This window comes from Gossypium arboreum, chromosome 11 (assembly GCF_025698485.1).
Source record: "Gossypium arboreum isolate Shixiya-1 chromosome 11, ASM2569848v2, whole genome shotgun sequence".
NCBI classification, from domain to species: Eukaryota; Viridiplantae; Streptophyta; class Magnoliopsida; order Malvales; family Malvaceae; genus Gossypium; species Gossypium arboreum.
This window is the reverse complement of record NC_069080.1, coordinates 104919865-104940017: the sequence shown is the minus strand read 5'-3', so window position 1 is coordinate 104940017 and position 20153 is coordinate 104919865. Positions and strand designations below refer to the sequence as shown.

At 34.5% G+C, this 20153-nt stretch overlaps 1 protein-coding gene across 1 annotated transcript; it reads left to right on the top strand.

The window, feature by feature from the left end:
• Positions 1-1387: 1387 nt before the first annotated feature.
• Positions 1388-3679, top strand: LOC108471289 (transcription factor CSA-like). The gene is made up of 3 exons (XM_017772926.2): positions 1388-2363; positions 2618-3052; positions 3185-3679. The coding sequence occupies exons 1-3, from the start codon at positions 1901-1903 to the stop codon at positions 3436-3438; spliced, it is 1152 nt and encodes a 383-aa protein (XP_017628415.1). The 5' UTR covers positions 1388-1900; the 3' UTR covers positions 3439-3679.
• Positions 3680-20153: the final 16474 nt, after the last annotated feature.

The window sequence follows — 20153 nt, the reverse complement described above, 5'->3', positions numbered from 1 at the left end:
AAATTGACATATGAATAGTTCCCAAGTGAAAACATGACTTTCTTTTTGCTTTTCAAAGGGCGCCTAACATCCAATTGAACCCGTATATGTAAATAATTTCATAACCCCTTACCCAAGTTCATGCTATCATACTCTAAAAATTTCCAAAGAAAATGACATATTTGTCTTGTTAAAAAGTTAGAAAAAAACATCAGTGGTACATCATGAACTTGTGCCCAAAAATTTAAAAAGATTAGTGTCACCTGCATCAGATCATCCCTCTTCTCCAAGCGATGAATCATCAAAAAATGATTATTAATTGTCCATGGAGCCCATTTTTGTACCCGCTCCATGTCCATTTTGTGAAAAAAATTGAACAAAAACCTTTTCTTTCCCAAATTTGATATTCGAACCCCTCTTACAAGATGTCATAAATTTGCCATCATCCTTCTCATCGCCGAAAAGTAGCTCATCGCCGAAAAGTAGGTAACACTTGATATAAGAAAGCATCCTACTAGGCAAAACTCATATTCCTCCATTGCAAAATCAAGAACCTTCTGTGCTTGCAAAATCTCTTCTTCGTTATCGTCCAGTGGTAAATCAGCCAATATGATTTGAGAATAAAACAAAATCACTCCTGATTCAGAAGCACCGTCACCAAGATTTAAGAAAAACACAACTAAAACCTAGAAAAACCAAGAACATGCTAGAAACAGCAGACTAGAGACATGCTAGGGGAGCAGACACTTTTTTATTATGTATAATTTCTCTAAAAAAGAAAAAGAGAAATTAATGTGCCTTGTTGCAAATTTGAAGAGAATAAATACATGAAACACTAGTACTCTAGTTTTGAATGAGTTTAATTTTTCAAAGAGTAAAGCAATATACCTCGTTGAAAAGGACAGTGTATGTCTGTGTTGGATAATTAACAAACCCCTAATTAATTAATGGATAATTAATAGACTCCAAATTAATTGATAAGATTAAAATAAAAATGATACAAATACTTTTTTTTGTTATAAAATGATACAAATACTTTAGATAAAATTAAGGATTCAATATCAAATCTTTGGTTTGGATAAGAGTAATTAACATCGTATCAGTAAATATATTATTTTTGTTTAACGTTGATACATTATGATTATCTATATATTTAAGTGTATCGTTTTAAATTTATCAGTAATATTTAAATTTTTAATCTACATTATAAGTGAATTATATATATTTATATGACAATGTTAATTTTAAAATTATCAATTATTAATTATAGATTTAGTTTTGAAGGCGAATTACAGATTTATATGTGGTTAATTTTCAAATGCAATTAATTTGATCTGAATTATTATTATTTGGATTAAAAGTGATGTAAGAAATAAGAGTGTAACATAAACCTAAGATTTCATTGTTCACATGCATCGAGTTGAATTAATAAAATCCTTTACCAACTAAGTGATCTCTCTTTTTTAAGTTTGTTGTAACTTGTAACCCTTTTCTGTTTTTATAAATTTATTGATTGATGGAGAAAAGCAAAAGGGTGCTGAGAAAGAGACAAACAGATTCTGGTTTTGGACCAAACCCCGATGAGAAAGAGAAAATGAGTCACAGCCAACATCAATACCAACACTTTTCCAAACCAAAAACACCATTCCCACAGACACTGCGACACACACCACCACCCACACGAGCGGGTCTCGAGTTGCATGCAACCCCATCGTCCTCTTTCTATTAGTTTAAATAAAATGAACTAATAACCTTGCCTCTTTTTAACCTTGATTTTTCCTTTCATTCTTCTCTGCCCCTTTCTCCTTTATCCCTCCCATGGTTGTCACAGCTAGCTAGCTACCTTCTTTCTTCTTTCCTCTTTAACTGGTCTTGTTTTTCTTGCTTTTCTTTTCTCGGTTTATCCTGGTTTTTGGTGACAATGAGTCTACCGAATCTAAATAATGATTTCGACTGCTGCTCTGGGGTGGTTAAAGAGATGAACTTTTTAGCTCCTCCTCCTATTCTTTCTCCTTCTGTGGAGAGAGATTCTACAAATCCTCAAATGGGGTTTCAGATTCCAAGCTCTTTGATGGAACAACACAATAAATGTTTGAGCTTTGAGCCATTAGAAAGCAGGGGAACCATGAGAACTGCTGCTTGTGATGGGAAAGATGGGGTTTTGGTTGTTAAGAAAAAGGGACTGGCTTTGAATTTAGGGGTTGAAGTTGATGATGTAAGCAATAAGAACTCAGGTGCTGTTGGTGGTACCAAAATTGGACACACTAAGCTTTGTTCTAGAGGCCATTGGAGACCAGCTGAAGATGCTAAGCTAAAGGAGCTTGTAGCTCAATATGGTCCTCAAAATTGGAACTTGATAGCTGAACATCTTGAAGGAAGATCAGGTATCTCAACGGAACTTTTATGTCAAACAAATTTACGAACAATTTTAACAAGTCCCCCCTTTTTTTTAGCTTGATCTTCACTAGACGAAAAGGAAAGTTTTTGTTGGTTTTTTATTTTTTTCTACATTTGTGAGGGAAGGTCTTAAACAATGCTTTGAATCTGATTGATGAAACCATCCAACCGATTAAAGTTCCATTTTGCTATCATTAGTTTTGCAAAAAAGTTGAAACTTGTTTATATATATGATTGGCAGGGAAGAGCTGTAGATTAAGATGGTTTAACCAGCTAGATCCAAGAATTAACAGGAAAGCTTTTAGTGATGAAGAAGAGGAGAGGCTGTTATCAGCACATAGGGTGTATGGAAACAAATGGGCAATGATTTCTAGACTGTTCCCTGGCAGGACTGATAATGCAGTAAAGAACCATTGGCATGTTATAATGGCTAGGAAACATAGAGAGCAATCTAGCTTTTATAGAAGGAGAAAGCCTTGTTCTTCTTCTTTTGCTTCTCAAGCAGTCCCTAAAGGACTGGATGTGACTTTTCAAAACAATGCTTGCAGTGATCAATCAACACTTTCCAGCAACATAGATGAATCTGCCTCTACTTGCACTGATCTATGCCTCACTCCCTCATCAGCTGAAGTACCCCTTGGATTTTTCTCCAGTTTCAGTCCTGTTCTTCAAATGGGTATGTTTACTTTTTCCTATTTTTATCAAAAGTTACACTGATCATTTACTTTTTCATGGTGGGTTGTGATTTTTTTTTATCTCATCTTAAAACAGTAATAAGAGTTGTGAATGTAACTTTTTTGTATTGCAGGTCCATCACGTACCAAAGAAAATGGGGATTTTGGGAAGCTTTATGGCAGTGGCAATGTGTTATACCAACAGCAAGGACTAATGGGAGTGGCTAATGGTGTGGACCAATCTACTCACTCATCAGACTCAGAAGTTACAGCAGCCGAGTCAGTGGGCACAAATAAGACCAACCATTCCATAGAAAGTGAAGATGGAAATGAGAAGAAGATCCACAACATGCGCTTCATTGATTTTCTTGGAGTTGGAGCTTCTTGAACACCATCAGCTCTCTATTTTTTTGGAGATTAAAACTAAAGGTATCCTGCTGAAAACAGTGGAAAAAATAGAACAAAAGTTTTGTTAGGCAGTTGAAATTATGGGCAAAAAATGGGAGCTATAGTCCTTGTTTGTATAGTTTAGTTTTCCATGGATGAAGAAAAAAAGGAACTATAGTAGAGAGAGAGAGAGAGTTCTAACTTTAAGCAATTATGAGTTTATAATAAATAAATCTTCAAAACTCTTTTATTTGCATTAGTTTTGGTTTTGGAATTATCCAAGCAAACGGCTGTTAGTTTGCCCCTCTCATTGAACATTAGAATTGCTGCATCCATTTTTCAGTTAATTGGTCAAACCTTATCGACTTGTTTACTCACTCATTCAACTTGATTGAGATAATTTAGCAAGTTTGTGGTGGGAGATTTTTGTCCCGTTTGGTTAAAACTATAATAGAGATATTGTGTTAAGAGTCGGATTCTATTCTCTTTCTTTATTTAAAAAATTAAGTAAATTTGTATCATTAAATCAAACAGCAAATTGGTTCTTTTATTAAAAATTTCATTCATTTATACGGCTAAAAATCAATTCATGTACATTAGTATGATATACAAGTGACATGACATATATTACTGTTTGGTTATGCAATCAATCACGTCAGTCTTTAATAGTATAAATAGATGAAATTTTTAATACAGAGGATTAATATGCTCTTTGAAACAATATACAGAAACTAATTTACCTATTTTTTGAGTTGAAGAAATAAAAAGTAATCTGATTCTTAATACGGAAACTTCTATAATACTTTTACCTCCCATTTAGATATTCAATTTAATTTCGAATTTAGTTAAGTGATATAAAAAAATCTAAAAAAAAGATAAAAATCAAAGGTGGGACAGGTATAACTAAAAATAACATATAAAACTCCAATGGCAAACATTTATAGTCCATTGTTGTAGTCAATAATTTTCTTAGAAGGATGAAGCTTCATTTTCTGTCCATGTAAGTATACATAACCCATTTAACTGAAATGAATGAAGCTGCCAATCTTTCATGACTTTTCAGAATTAGTTTGACCATGTTGGAGTCAATCACTATCCAGTGGTTAAGGCAGGACCACCAAGCAGATGGAAATAGCAGAAGTTTGAAGGCTAACATCAAATGAGGCCTACCTATCTTGCATCAATGCTTTTTTGATACTATAAATGGTCAATTATGAGAATGTTTTTATTGTCAACCAAACTAGGAGATTATAACTCTACAATATCCTCATTTTCATTTATTTATTTATAGGTAATAATAATAAAAAAACAACCAAATTATGTAAACAGTCCATGAATTATTTGAATTTAATCTTTAGACTTTGATTCTAAAGAAAACCATTAGATTCTTTTAATAAAATTATGTAAATTTTTTTTTATTTACTAAGGGTGGATTTGGATGGGAGGTGCGGTACGTTAAGTTTTGTTTAATTTTTGTCTCACGTTACAATATTCTTACAGTATCTAATCTCACCGTTCATCGTTATTTTTACACTAACGGCAGGTAAACGCACCACCCATCTAAACCTACCCTAAGATGAAATAAAAAGCTAACTTCACATGTGCAGTCAATTTTAACTTCACATGTGCAGTCAATTTTCTTTTTTTCCCTCATTTCCTTTTATCTTCGAGAACTTGTTCTTCTTTAGTTTCAAAACGTTAAATTCTGCTATTAATATTTGTACTTTGCAAAAGTTATGAGTTTAGTCTTTGTGCTTTAATCTGGTCATTTTTAATACCTATACTTTTCAAATTTTAAAATTTCAGTCATTACCAATTGATAACTGTTAAATTGACTAAGCTAAGTTATGCTATTTCTAAAATCTGATAAGGCAAACATATAAGCGTATGTGTAATGTCATGCTAACTTGTAATTTCCACATATTGTTAATGAATTAGCGAATATCATTTGCTTCAAGATTGAAATTTCAAAATTTAAAAAGTATAGAGACTTAAAATAATCTAATTAGAGAAAAAAAACTAAGGTCTAGTTTAGCATTGCTCTTGTGGTTGAAAAGTGTTTTTGAAAAGCTTAATTTGAAAAAAGTGATGCAAAAAATCGTGGTTTGTTAATTTAAGGTGTTCAGCATTGCTATAAGAAATTGCAATGGAAAGTTAAAATCTCCATTTTGGACATGATAATGAAAAATTTTAAATAAATTAATTTAAATAATTTTTAAACAATTTAATACAATTATACATAAAATCTAAAACTTTACACATAGCACATGATTAGTAATTGAGTTTAAATAAATAGATTTAACAACTACTATTTGAGTTAAATCTAAAATTTTAAAATAAATTAATTATTTTGAAAAGTATATAAACCAAATTCATTTTTAAAGTACAAGAAGTAATAGTAAAATTTAACCATTTAAAAACTAACAGGTTTGGTTAGCGAATGGAATAATCCTTCCCTCTTATTCAATGAGTTTGGTTGGAATGAATGAGGAATGATGTTCATCCTCTAATCTTGCCTCTCTTGCAATACTCACTCTTTTAAGATATCAAAGATTAGGAAAATAGAACATACTTTTATATTTTCCTTTCTAAAACAATCAAATGTTGGGATATTGAAGAGAGAGAGAAAAACTTTTAATAGTTATAAAATATTAAATTAATAAAATATTGATTATATATTTAATATTACTTAATTTTAAAAAGCTCTTAGATAATATTCATTAAATATATATAATATTTACAATATAATTTTAACTAGAATTTCAAAATTTTGGTTTTAAAATAATTATTTATTATGGTGCATAAGTTGAGCAATTTCTTAGGTTTGGTAGACCCATTTTAAGTAAAATTAAATGATAAAATTATCTGTTTAGTTTAATTATAAAATATATAAATATTAATATAAAAATTATTTAAAATACTTTATAATATATGAACAATGAAAATAAATCATGTTCAGGTCGAATATAGGTTTTGGCATGGAACAATTTTTGAAATCAAATCGTGTCTTGGGGATCACTAACATGCCTATTATATTATTATATACAAAATATTGCATATATTTATTTCTTAAAATTTAAATATATTATGTTGGTAGAGTTTTAGTTTAGTTGGTATCGTATTATTGTCAATGTAGGATGACATAAATTCGAGAGTATTGAAGTGAGTTTATCCTCCTATTTAAGAGTTAGGAGAGATTATGAATAGTTTTAAGTATTGTATCAAAAATAATTATAATTTAAGTATATTACTAAATTAATATTAAAACATTAATTTTTGGAATTATTAATAATATTTATATTAGATAAAATGACTATACTTTTAATAATTCAACATTATTAGTCAATTGAAAGGTAAAATAGTAGTTTTATAGAATAAATATACTTTTAATAAATGAAATATAATTTCTATTATAATTATAGAAACATTTTAATAAGTTATATTAAAACATGTTTTTAGTGTAATATTAAAATATGTTATAAATAAATTGTCATGATTTTTTTATTAATGAATTTAATTTTTTATAAAATATTAATAATATAAATCATTTTTTTATCTAAGGGTAAAATTGTTAGTTTTAGTCTTTTCCTTAATTTGTAATATTATTTTACTCAATTAAATGATATAATATTAAGCCAATTAAAGTATACTAGAAACTTTTATCACACGTATGCTTGTGGAAACTATGTATTTACGACACAAAGGTATATTCGCAAGTAACATATAATAAATAATGAGATATGTGGTTCAAAACTAATTAATAATAACACATGAAATATATACGAAATTAAGATGGAAAAATTAGATTAGGTTGTGATTAAAACGAATTTTAAACACAAAAATACATTAGATTAAGAATACTAAATGAGTATAATTGTTTACCATAATGTTGTCATCAACTTTGAGTTGATGTTGAGTTAACTTGTGACACCAACTTAATCAATAACATTAGTAATACTAGAAATCATATCATACGCGTATGCGTGTGGAAACCATGGATTTAGAACATAGATATGTGTTTAAAAATAGTACACAATAAATCATGAAATGTATTGTTTGAAACTAAATAATCATAATAACACATAAAATATGTACGATATTAAAATTAAAAATAAATTAAATTGTGAGTAAGCCAAAATTTAAACACATAAATACATCAAATTAATAATATTTAGTGCATTACAATTATTATTGGCATAAATTTAAGGAATGTTAAAATAAAATGTATAAAAAGTAGTGTTAATATAATGGAGATAATAAATTTTACATATTAAAATAAATATGTATAAAACATATTAAAATGAAACTTTATTAAAATAAAATGTATGAAATAGATTAAATGAAGTTGGTTGTGTTGTAAATATTTAAAGTTTTATTAATTTAATTGTCGTGTGTTTAAATATCACTATATGCATATTTTTATTTTTTATTTTTGTAAGTTCCTTAAATAATATAACTTATTTTAATTACGAAATTAAATAAATGAATAATCAATTGAGTTCTTAATCCAATATAACACCCAATTGAGCTCTTAATAAAAAATTAGCAATCAATTAAATCACGACATTATGTTTTCTATTTAAACCTTTAATGTTGTTAATATTGTGCCATGACAGTTAAAAATTATTAAAAAGAAAAAACTTAAAAAGTATAAATATTAAAATTTAAAATACAATAAAAATATATAAAATAATAATAAACTATAAAATTAGTAAAAATAAAAATATTATAAAACATGTCAATTAACCTAAAAATTATAACTACAACTCATGTAATTGCAAACCGTGTTTAAAAGGCTACAATTTCCGGGTGGGATGTTTGGTCCTAGTCATCCAGCAGTTATAATTTTATAGTTTTTAAATAATTTTAATATTTTTTATATTTATGTTCTAAAACCAAGTTTTATTTTTGTATCTTAGTTAGATTCCTATAAAAAATTCTAAAAGTATAAAAAATCCAAAAACCTGAAAATTTTCTAAAAGTACATGATTTTTTTTCTAAAATATCAGGTTTTTATATTATTAGTTTTGAATTATAAAAAGTATACATCTATAATGAATTTACACCAATGAACATCCATGTTCATTTAAATATAATCATTTATTAGTTCAAATTCATTCTAGACATGAAAAAAGTAAAAATAATTTTTTTATAATACGTCACATTATTTATCATGTCATATTTCACATCATTAATTTTAAATTCAATTATTGCATTAGCTATCATGTCATCAATCACATCTGTAACACTCAAGACCCGGCCTAGAAGTTTAGACCGAATCCTGGATGTCACATTGGTCACCAAAGTAACCATAGTTAAATTTTACAAATCAAGTTCTCAAGTCAAACCGAAATATTTGATCAATTAAAACCCAGTATATAAAATTACAATTAAGTAAAACTTATAACCAATATTAACTAGACGAATAAAAATCAAAACGGAAATTGTACCAAAGCTTTTAAAAATCTTACATTTCAAAAATTGTTTAACCATACATAAACTGAAAATATATAAACCGATAATCCTTTACTTCCACCAAGACTATCCAAGACCTCCGCACACCGAGTCCAGTGTTAGAATTCAGAAAAAAGTACCTAAAAAGGAAACACTAAGAGGGGGTGAGTTACTCGAGCTCAGTGTGAGTCCGAAACAAGACTTGAATAGAAATACAAAATTCAAATCAGTAGCACTATGGATTTTCAGTTACACACAGTGTCAGAAAGCACCCTTAGAACTAACGGTCTAATAGAACTTATCAACCAGAGCACATCAAATTCATATAAAAGCCCAGCACAGAAGCCGTTCAGATAACAGAATACAGTTAACAAATCTTATAGTCAGAACCCACAGACAGATGCAAATGAAATGCAGTCAGATAAAAACCCACCCAACCAGCCAATACACCTCTCCGTCCCTCGATCACACCCTAAAAGAGCTGTTAAAGCTCGTCCAACCAAACACACCAATTAGGAACACGGAAGACCTATCCAACCCAACACACCACATATGTGGACTAAGCCACTCAGATAATAATACGCAGAAGGGCTAGTGTATGTGTTGTACTATGTAATGCGGTAGACCGCTGTACAGGCGAGTTGCAGTTTAAACTGCCAGAACAATAATGGTATGCAGCAGAGCTGCCGTATTTATAGTACTGTGCAATGTGGTAATTCGCTGTACAGACATGTTGTAGTGAAACTACTAGATCAGACAATAGTGCGCAGCAAAGCTGACGCATGAGCGGTACAATGCGATAAATCGTTATACGTATAAATTTGCAGTTACACTGCCAACTCAGAACAGATACAGTCTTCCTTCTCTTCACAACCCAACCCAAAATACTTTATGCAAATGCATGAATGCATTCAAGCTCACAGAACAAAGACATTTACACAGACAGTCAGATAGAACAGATAAACAACACACTCCACAGACCAGATTCAAACTCACACAACACACACAATCATCACTGATATCGAGTCATGAACACCTCACTAAACTTAGCTAAGGGTCGGAGCACAAACCACTACATTTTCGGATAAAAAATGCACTTGGAACCAATATAAGTACCTTAGGACCAAACGCCCGTGTGCTCTGGCCGTATGGAAATGCCTAGTCCGTGTGGAAGGTCAAAAGCCTATGTAAAAAGGGGTACACAACCGTGTGATAGAGGCACACAACTGTGTGATAGAGGCACACAACCGTGTGACAGAGGCATACACTTGTGTGAAGAGAGGCACACGACCATGTGACTAAGGCATACGCCCGTGTTGACCAGGGACATGGCCGTGGGGACAGGCCGTGCAACTCTCTGTCTATTTGCACTAAATTTGAGTACAGGGCTAACACAGCCGTGTGTCCAAAACACACGCCCGTATGAAAACCCTAAATCTCTAATTTAGCCACACGGCCGTGTAGTTAGGCCATGTAGCATCAAATCACTCAAACCCTAATCTTCAAACTCACACGCCCGTGTGCCTGAAAGGCACGACCACGTGCCTGTGCACACGCTTGTGTGGCCACCTCTGTGGTCATGAAACCACCCTTAAACAGCCTGAAAAACCAAGTTTTTCGGTCACTAAAATGACCTCCAGTCACACCACTTCTAAAACTAACCATAACGCACTACCCTCTAGACGATTTTAATTAACACGAGCCTAACATGCCCAATTATCAACACGCTAAAAGATTGCCAAAATTCCACAGCAAATCAATAGTTTTGCAAATAAAATAAAGAAGTTTCGAATCCCACACCTGATTCAACGACTGAGAAGTGAGATTCTTCGAAACCCACAAGAAAACCCGGTTTCAACAAAGAATTAAAGAAGAATACATGAAAGAAAACAAAACCCCAAAAAGAAAAGAGAAGAAGAACGTACAAAAAAATAAAAATAAAGTAGAAGAAAAATAAAATGAAATAAAATAAAAAGTAAAAAATAGAAATAAAAATAAATAGTTAAAATAAAATTTTAACTTAAAGCAAAACCAAAATAAAACGGTATTTCAAACGCAGACACAGAGACTCAAGCCTAGAACCCAGAGACAAAATATACACGCACACAACAACCAAACCAGCAGACCCATTCTTTCACCTATGCACAAGACTAAATACAAAAGCACACCTTTCTTTCAGACCCTAACCACTAACATCAAAACTTTTAACCCCCAAAATCCAGGGTGTTACAACTCACCTCTCCTTAAATAAATTTTGTCCGCGAAATTTGCAACTAACAGAACAGTGGTGTAACACAAGCTACACCACTGCGCTCCCGCTGTGCAATCTAACTCTAGCAGAACCAAATAAACCTAAGACCTCTCAAACACACCTAGTACATTTAATCACAGAAGCAGATACTCACTTGTCCTATCACACACACAAACATTATCCACGAATAACCATCAATGTCATTCAAGTAAATAACACAAATTCAGAGCCATTTATAACCATACCTGTCTTAATGTCGTCGCGGACACTCCCTGACCCGATGCTCTTTGGACCCGTATTTAAGACACGCTCCCAGCTTTCTCTAAAGTTGCTCGGATGGTACTTCTTATAGTGCTCGCATAGCGGAACGTTCGCACCACTGCTCGTACCCTCAGAAAAATCGCTATTGCCACTCAAATGTGTTTTAACACACTTCACAAAACGAGGTTCCAACCTCGGAAGACTGCGATCTCTTTTCTTCCCACAATCCACACACCTAGCCTGAAGGGTTTCACTATTCTCCCTTATCCTAGCCTCGAACACCTTCTCTAATACTACCTTCACTACCCGAGTCAATGCTTTAGTACCAAGCTCTGGGTTATCGCTACTCGAAGTTGGCAGAATTGTAGTGTCCTCCAACTCCTGAATGGATACACGTCTTGGAGAAGTAGACGACTCATCGCGACCTTACTTACCTTCAAAATCCATATCAGTCCTGTGGTTAACTTAAGATATCTACACTTTCAGAGAGCAAACACAAAATAAGTACAAGAATCTACATTTTTAATCTTACAGTTTCAAATTTCTACCTGGACCAGCATCGGAGTATCAGACAGTTCATTTTCATAAAATATTTTCTGAAATACAAATAATTTCATCTTTTTGTGGTAAAGTTTCTAAAAACTTCCCATTTAAAATCAACTATGTGCGCACACGGATACGTAGAAACACATGCCGAGTTTTTGCAGACTTGGCTTTGATAACACTAAATGTAACACCCAAGACCGGGCCTAGACGTTTAGACCGAATCCTGAATGTCACATTGGTCACGGAAGTAACCATAGTTAAATTTTACAAAACAAGTTCTCAAGTTAAACCTAAATATTTGATCGTTTAAAACCCAATATGTAAATTTACAATTAAGTAAAACATATAACCAATATTTATTAGACGGATAATAATCAAAACGGAAATTGTACCAAAGCTTTTAAAAATCTTACATTTCAAAAATCGTTTAACCATATATAAACTGAAAATATATAAACTGATAATCCTTTATTTCTACCAAGACTGTCTAAGACCTCCGCACACCGAGTCCAGTGTCAGAATTCAAAAAAATGTACCTAAAAAAGAAACACTAAGAGGGGGTGAGCTACTCGAGCTCAGTATGAGTTCGAAACAAGACTTGAACAGAAATACAAAATTTAAATTAGTAGCACTACGGATTTTCAATTACACACACTGTCAGAAAGCTCCATTGGAATTAACGTTCCAATAGAACTTATCAACCAGAGCACATCAAATTCACATAAAAAAAACCCAGCATAAAAGCCGTTCATATGACAGAATACAGTTAACAAATCTTACAGTCAAAACCTACAGATAGATGCAGATGAAATGCAGTGAGATAAAAACCCACCCATCCTACCAACACACCTCTCCATCCCCTAATCACACCCCAAAAGAGTTGTTAAAGCTTGTCCAACCAAACACACCAATTAGGACCTCGGAAGGCCCATCTAACGCTACACGCCACATATATGGACTAAGCCACTCAGATAATAATACACAACATGTCTAGCGTATGTACTGTACTGTGCAATGCGGTAGACCGCTGTACAGGTGAGTTGCAATTTAAACTGCCAGATCAGATAATGGTACGCAGCAGAGCTGCTGTGCGTACAATACTGTGTAATGCGGTAATCCGCTGTACAGACATATTGCAGTGAAACTGTCAGATCAAACAATAGTATGTGGTAAAGCTGACGCATGAGCGGTACAATGCAATAAATCGCTGTACGTATAAATTTGCAGTTACACTGCCAACTCAAAATAGATGCAGTCTTCCTTCTCTTTACAACCCAACCTAAAATACTTTATGCAAATGCATGAATACATTCAAGCTCACAGAATAAAGAGATTTACATAGACAGTCAGACAGAACAAATAAATAGCACACTCTACAGACCATATTCAAACTCACACATTACACACAATCATCACCGATATCGAGTCATGAACACCCTCACTAAACTTAGCTAAGGGTCGGAGCATACACCACTACATTTTCAGATAAAAAATGCACTTGGAACCAATATAAGTACCTTAGGACCACACGCCCGTGTGCTCTGGCCGTGTGACTAAAGTATATGCCCATATGAACCAGAGATAGGCCGTGTAACTCTCTATTCGTTTGCACTAAATTTGAGTACAGGGCTGACACAGTAGTGTGAGGGTGTCACATACTCGTGTGCCCACCAGACACGGCCGTGTATCCAAAACACATGCCCGTGTAAAAACCCTAAATCCTCAAATTACCCACACGGCTGTGTGGTCAGGTCGTGTAGCATCAAATCACTCAAACCTTAATCCCCAAACTCACACGCCCGTGTGCCTGAGAGGCACGATCGTGTAAGAAACGATAAAATCCCCAAATCGACCACACAGCTGTATGGCACCCAAATCAGCCCGAAAATCATGATTCTCAATTCCACACTGCTGTGTGCATAGGCATACGCCAGTGTAGCCGCCCTTGTGGTCATGAAACCACATTAAAAATAGCCTGAAAAACCAAGTTTTCTGGTCACTAAGACGACCTTCAATCACGTCATTTCTAAAACCAACCATAATACACTACCCTCTAGACGATTTCAATCAACACGAGCCTAACATGCCCAATTACCAATACGCTAAAAGATTGCCGAAATTCCATAACAAATCAACAGTTTTGCAAATAAAATAAAGAAGTTTTGAATCCCACACCTGATTCAACGACTGAGGAGTGAGATTCTTAAAAATCCACAAGCAAACCTGGTTTCAACAAGGAATTAAAAAGAAGAATATAGGAGAGAAAACAAAACCCCAAAAAGAAAAGAGAAAAAGAAAGTACCAAAAAAATTAAAATAAAGTAGAATAACAATAAAATGAAATAAAATAAAAAGTAAAAATTAAAATTAAAATAAATAGTTAAAATAAAATTTCAACTTAAAACAAAACCAAAATAAAACCGTATTTCAAACGCAAACACATATACTCAAACCCAGAACCCAAAGACAAATTACATACACAACCACCAAACCAACAAGCCCATTCTATCACTTATGCGCAAGACTAAACACAAAAGCACACCTTTCTCTCAGACCCTAACCACAAACATCAAAGCTTCTAACCCCCAAAATTCGGAGTGTTGCAACATCAATTGTCACTGACGATAAATATTTTATAAAACATAATTTTGATGACTTAATTAATTACTAATTTTTTATTATTAAGAATTTAATTAAATGTAATTTTTAATTAAAAACTTCATTAAATATTCATTTATTTTAGGAAGACTATTTAAGAAAAAAAAGAAAGAGAAGAAAAACCTAAAGAAACCATCAGTCTCATTAAACTCGAGCAACAATTTCCATTCTTATTTTGATATTTCAAAGCCGAAGCCTTTTCCATTTGTATTCAATTATTAGCTCAAAATTCTCGTCAGTCATATATACATTACTTTATTATAACAATTTAGTCCATAAATTATATCACTTTTTTCATTTTATTAGCTCATTTCAATACTTAGCGTTAGATCTATCACAAAGTTTAGTCCAACAAAGGTAGTCATGTGCAGAGGCAAAGTTAGAGAGGCATACAAGGATTTAGGATTTACCCCTTAAAATGAAAAAAACTTTAAATTGTAAATTAATATATGATAAAATTATATTTTTCCTTCTAAAATGATAAAATTATAATTTGATCTTTCTAAATATTATAAAATATGAAGTTATAAATTTACAATAGAAAATTTATATTTTGGCTCTTATAAAATCTATATTTAGCTTCTTCCCATTTAAACTTTTTTTTTTGCTTCACTCAAAATTTCAACTTTGACCCAAACGGTAATAGTTAATTCGTTAGGTCAAAATTTGTCATTGATCTCGTAATATGAGTAAATTGTAGATTTAATCTATATCCTCTAATTTTAGCCCTTATATTTTAAAAGATTTTGAAATTTTAGTATTTACTTAAAAGTTGTTAGATTTATTAACTAGAATAACATTTTATTTTGTTTTAAATATCATGTAAAAATAATAAACGGTGATAAAATGTTTTATCATAAACTTTTAGAAATATCAAGGGGACTAGTGAAGTCCTTCTCCTCCCTTTCTTGGGTGAGGGTGTTGACTGAGTCTCTTTTGACCCTTTCCTACCTGAAGCCTCGTCGAGCCCTTCATCTATGGCTGGCCTCTTTTGCGTTAGATCTTGGACTGTTGTTGTCTCTCTCGGGGATGCTTCCTTCTTCGATGGCATTATGTTGGGGAGGCGACTATCACAATTTGTCCTTGATGGTTTTAGGCTTGTGTTCTTAAAGATGTCGCCACTGTTTTTGTCCTTTTCTTTTTTTTTTTCTTTTACTTGCTATGAAATATCCATCGGTGGGCAAATTGTTAGAATAACTTATAAAGGTGATGATTAGTTTGTTAGTCAAGACTGCTAGTAGCAGTTATTGTGTTAGTTAGTAACTGAAAGGGTTAGCTTTAGCTATATAAAGATTTGTATGCTATCCATACTGTGTGCATTATGAAATAATAAAATAGTATTCTTGAAATATCACTATTGTATAATTCAACATGGTATCAGATGTCTAAGCGTTCCTGGTGTTTGTTTTGATCGCTGTTTTTGTTTCATGGAGCTTTTCGATCCTTCTGTTCATTCAGCTCCACCAGCTGTGGCCTCCACTGTTGCTGATGGTTTTGACACTTGGTTCTTCTCTACTAAGAAGATTAGTGTGCTTCTTGATGATGATGATTATCTTCTCTGGCGACAACAAGTATTGTTTGCAATCAAGACTTATAAGCTTCAATAATTTTTGGACTCTTGCACTGTTCCTCCTCCTCTAACTTTTCCAGATGCTGCTGGGGTTCAACAAGAAAACCTTGAGTTTACCCGCTTTGAGCAACAGGATAGTGCACTTGCGTCATGGCTCTTATCTTCTGTAAGTACCACTGTTCTCCCACATCTTATTGGTATGGACACGAGTGCTCAAATCTAGAATGCAATAGCTACTCTTTATAGTAGCAAGACCACCTATCGCTTGATGTTCTTTCGCAGAGCCTTACATTCTCAACGAAAGGGTGATCTTTCCATGAAAGATTTTTTAATGAAGATTAAAGGTTTTTGTAACAATCTTGCTAGTTTTGGAGAGATTATTAGCGAGCGGGAACATGTTACTGCAATTCTTAATGGGTTACCACCCGAATATGACTCAGTTATCACTATTATCACAGCGAGTCATATACCCTATATTGTTCAAGGGGTCATGACTATGCTGATTGATGCAGAGGCTCGTCATCAAGCAGTTGTGTTGGAGTCTCCTAGCTTGGCTAATATGGTTTCTCATCAGGCTCCAATTTCGGCTACCAGCAGTAATTCATCTCTAACCTATCGTCCTGCTTCAGCCTCTCGTGGTCGTGGTCGTGGTAGATCATCTGGTTCACGCATACAATGTCAGTTGTGTGGAAAAATGGGTCACTTAGTTGATCGTTGCTATCATCGGTTTGATTTGTCTTGTAAGAGTATTGGATATTGACCACCTCCTTCACAGGCGAACGTATGCATGTTTGGACAAGGGGCTCCCATTTCACATTGGATGGCATCACCACTGAATACTTTTCCTTCTGTGGCACCTTATCTCCAGCCTGGATGGTTCATTCCACCAACTTTAGCACTAACATGGTCTTTTAATTCCTCTCCATCTGGTTCCACTCCGACATCCTCCAACACTCAATCACACGCTTATATTGCAACGCCTGAGAATGTTGGTGATAATGCTTGGTACCTCTACTCGAGAGCAACGCACCATCTCAGTCATTCAGTTGCTGCTATTGGTGAGAGTTCTCCTTATAATGGTCCAGGTAAGGTTTATATTGGTAATGGCACTGCTCTCCCTGTACACTCCATTGGTCAGTCTTCTTTGCTCACTAGAACACGTCCTCTGTATATGCATTCTTTGTTGCATGTTCTTGGTATAACAAAAAATCTACTTTCAGTATCTCAATTTACAAAAGACAATCAAGTGATGTTCGATTTTCTTCCGACACAGTGTCAAGTGTGTGATCTGTACACCAGAAAGGTTCTTTTGCTTGGCTCGGTGTATCATGGTCTCTACCGACTCAGTTTACAGAACAATTGTCAGCTTAGCTCCTGTTCAGCTAGATGTCTTACAGTCAGTGCTTCTGTGCCCCTCAGTGTTTGGCACTCTAGGCTAGGCCATCCCTGTAAAAGTCTTCTTACCAAGTCTTTATCTCATTGTAACATGCCTTTTGATGCAAATAAAGACTCATTCAATTGTGTTGCTTGTCATCTTGGTAAAGAAAGGAATCTCCCATTTTGTCAGTCTACTCCTGAGCATGACATACCACTACAATTGGTGGTAGCAGATGTTTGGGGTCTGGCATTGATTTCTTCAAATAGTTTTCGGTACTTTGTAGCTTTCACCGATACATGCACAAGATATACATGGGTCTACTTCATGCGAAAAAAGTCTGAAATATCGACCATTTTTCCACAGTTTCATAAACTGGCTGAGAGGTTACTTGGCTTCAAACTCAAGACACTTCAGACTGATGGAGGGGGTGAGTTTCATGAATTAAAGTTATATCTGTCTCAACGAGGGATCCTGTACAGGTTTACTTGTCCATAAACCTCTGCTTAGAATGGGCTTGTTGAACACAAGCATAGGCAAATCGTTGAAGTTGGCTTGTCTATGCTGGCTTATGCCTCCATGCCTTTGAGTTACTAGAATGATGCTTTTGCTAGTGCTATCTATCTTATAAATTGATTGCCTTTTTCTCCTTTGGGTAATATCTCACCCTATGAAAAGCTTTTTCGTGCTAAACCTTGTTACCTTTCTCTTAAAGTCTTTAGGTGTCTATGTTTTCCAAACCTGCGATCCTACAACAGACACAAACTCCAATTTTGCTCTACCCTTTGAACCTTCTTAGGCTATTCACCTTTACACAAAGGATATAAGTGCTTGGCTTCCAATGGAAAAATATATGTATCTTTCCACGTAACATTTCATGAAGCTAATTTTCCTTTTAAGACTGTGCAACTCGTGACTACTCTACCATCAAACACTCCACCACCATCCAGTTTTAAATTTCTTGTCCTGTCACCAGTTTCTAGACCAGATATGTCATTGGTGTCTATACCTCTTATAATATCACCTGTACATTCTTTTTCTCTCGTGCCTATTCTCCACTCCCCTAGTCCACATCTGTCTGTCTCTAGTCCTACGATGTCCAGCTCACACCATCCTACCCCGATCAATTAGCCTAGTCAGCCTAGTCCCACACCCTTCCTTCCTCTTAATACTCACCCAATGATTACTCGTGGTAAAGCTGTCATTTTTAAACCAAGGGTGTTTCTGAGCTCAGCCCTATCGATCTCCTTTGAGACACCTCTCGACATTCATGAAGCCATGCAGCATGAGTCCTGGAGAGCTGCAGTTCAACATGAGCTTCAAGCTCTTCTTTTCAATGATACCTGGAGTCTTTGTCCGCTTCCCAGCAATCGCAGAGCTATTGGATGCAAGTGGCTTTCTAAGGTCAAGAGGAAGGTTGATGGGTCTGTGGATCGGTATAAAGCTCAGTTGGTTGCTAAAGGGTTTTCGCAGCATGCGAGTTTAGATTTCAAAGACACCTTCAGTCCAGTTGTGAGGGTAGTAACCATTCGGACAGTTCTAGCTGTAGTTGTTATGCAAGGGTGGCCTCTACGGCAAGTTGATGTCAATAATGTCTTTCTCAATGGCAAATTAACTGAGGACATTTACATGGTACAGTCACCTGGCTTTGAAGTGATAGGACATGCTGGTTAGCCATTTGTGTGTAAGTTAAAGAAGGCATTATATGGCCTCAGACAAGCACCACGTGCTTGGTTTCATACTCTTAGGCAGTTTCTTGTTGATCAGCTGGGTTTTCTTGCTTCGAACGCAGATCCCTCTTTGTTTATTCGTACCTCGTCTAGCGATTGTTTGTTTCTTATGGTGTATGTAGATGATATAGTGATCACTAGCAATGTCCCTACTACCATTGATAATGTTGTGATGCAACTTCATCGCAAATTTGCTCTTAAGGATATGGGCCATCTAAACTTCTTCTTGGGCATTGAGGTTTAACGCAAATCGCAGGGGCTCTTTCTCAGTCAAAAGAAGTATGTTTTGGAAATCCTTAAGAAGGTTGGTATGCTTGGAGCAGCAGTCACCCCTACGCCCATGGTCAGTGAGCTTAAGTTTGTCCTCACTGATGGCAGTCCTCCATTTGTTGACGGTCACTTGTATCGCAGTGTTGTTGGCATGCTCCAGTAGCTGTGTATCACTAGATCTGATCTATCTTTTTGTGTCAACAAGCTAAGCCAGTTTATGAATTCTCCTAGTGAGCTGCATTGGAAGGCAGTCAAAAGGGTCTTGCATTATCTCATTGGCTCTATGGAGCATGGCCTGTGTTTTTTTAAAGGGCAGTTTAAGTTGGAATGTTATTGTGACTGGGCCTCGTCCCTAGGTTTTACAACAGGCTACGTGGTGTATCTTGGGCCCAATCCGGTTGCCTGGTGCTCCAAGAAACAGGCAGTTGTGTCTCGCTCCTCGTTAGAAACTGAATATTGTAGTCTCGCCAATTGTGTCTCTGAGCTGCTTTGGGTTCGACAGCTGCTCGAGGAGCTTGGTATATCGGTTAGTTCGTCTCCAGTGGTCTGGTGTGATAATACATCTACTGTCTCTATGGCTGCAAACTCCACTCATCATGCCG

Bases quoted from the DNA above. Each gene is read 5' to 3' on its own strand.
- LOC108471289 (XM_017772926.2), top strand. From the start codon at position 1,901: ATGAGTCTACCGAATCTAAATAATGATTTCGACTGCTGCTCTGGGGTG. The intron at 2,364-2,617 runs GTATCTCAACGG...TATGATTGGCAG, and splicing joins ACATCTTGAAGGAAGATCAG to GGAAGAGCTGTAGATTAAGA. The intron at 3,053-3,184 runs GTATGTTTACTT...TTTGTATTGCAG, and splicing joins CAGTCCTGTTCTTCAAATGG to GTCCATCACGTACCAAAGAA.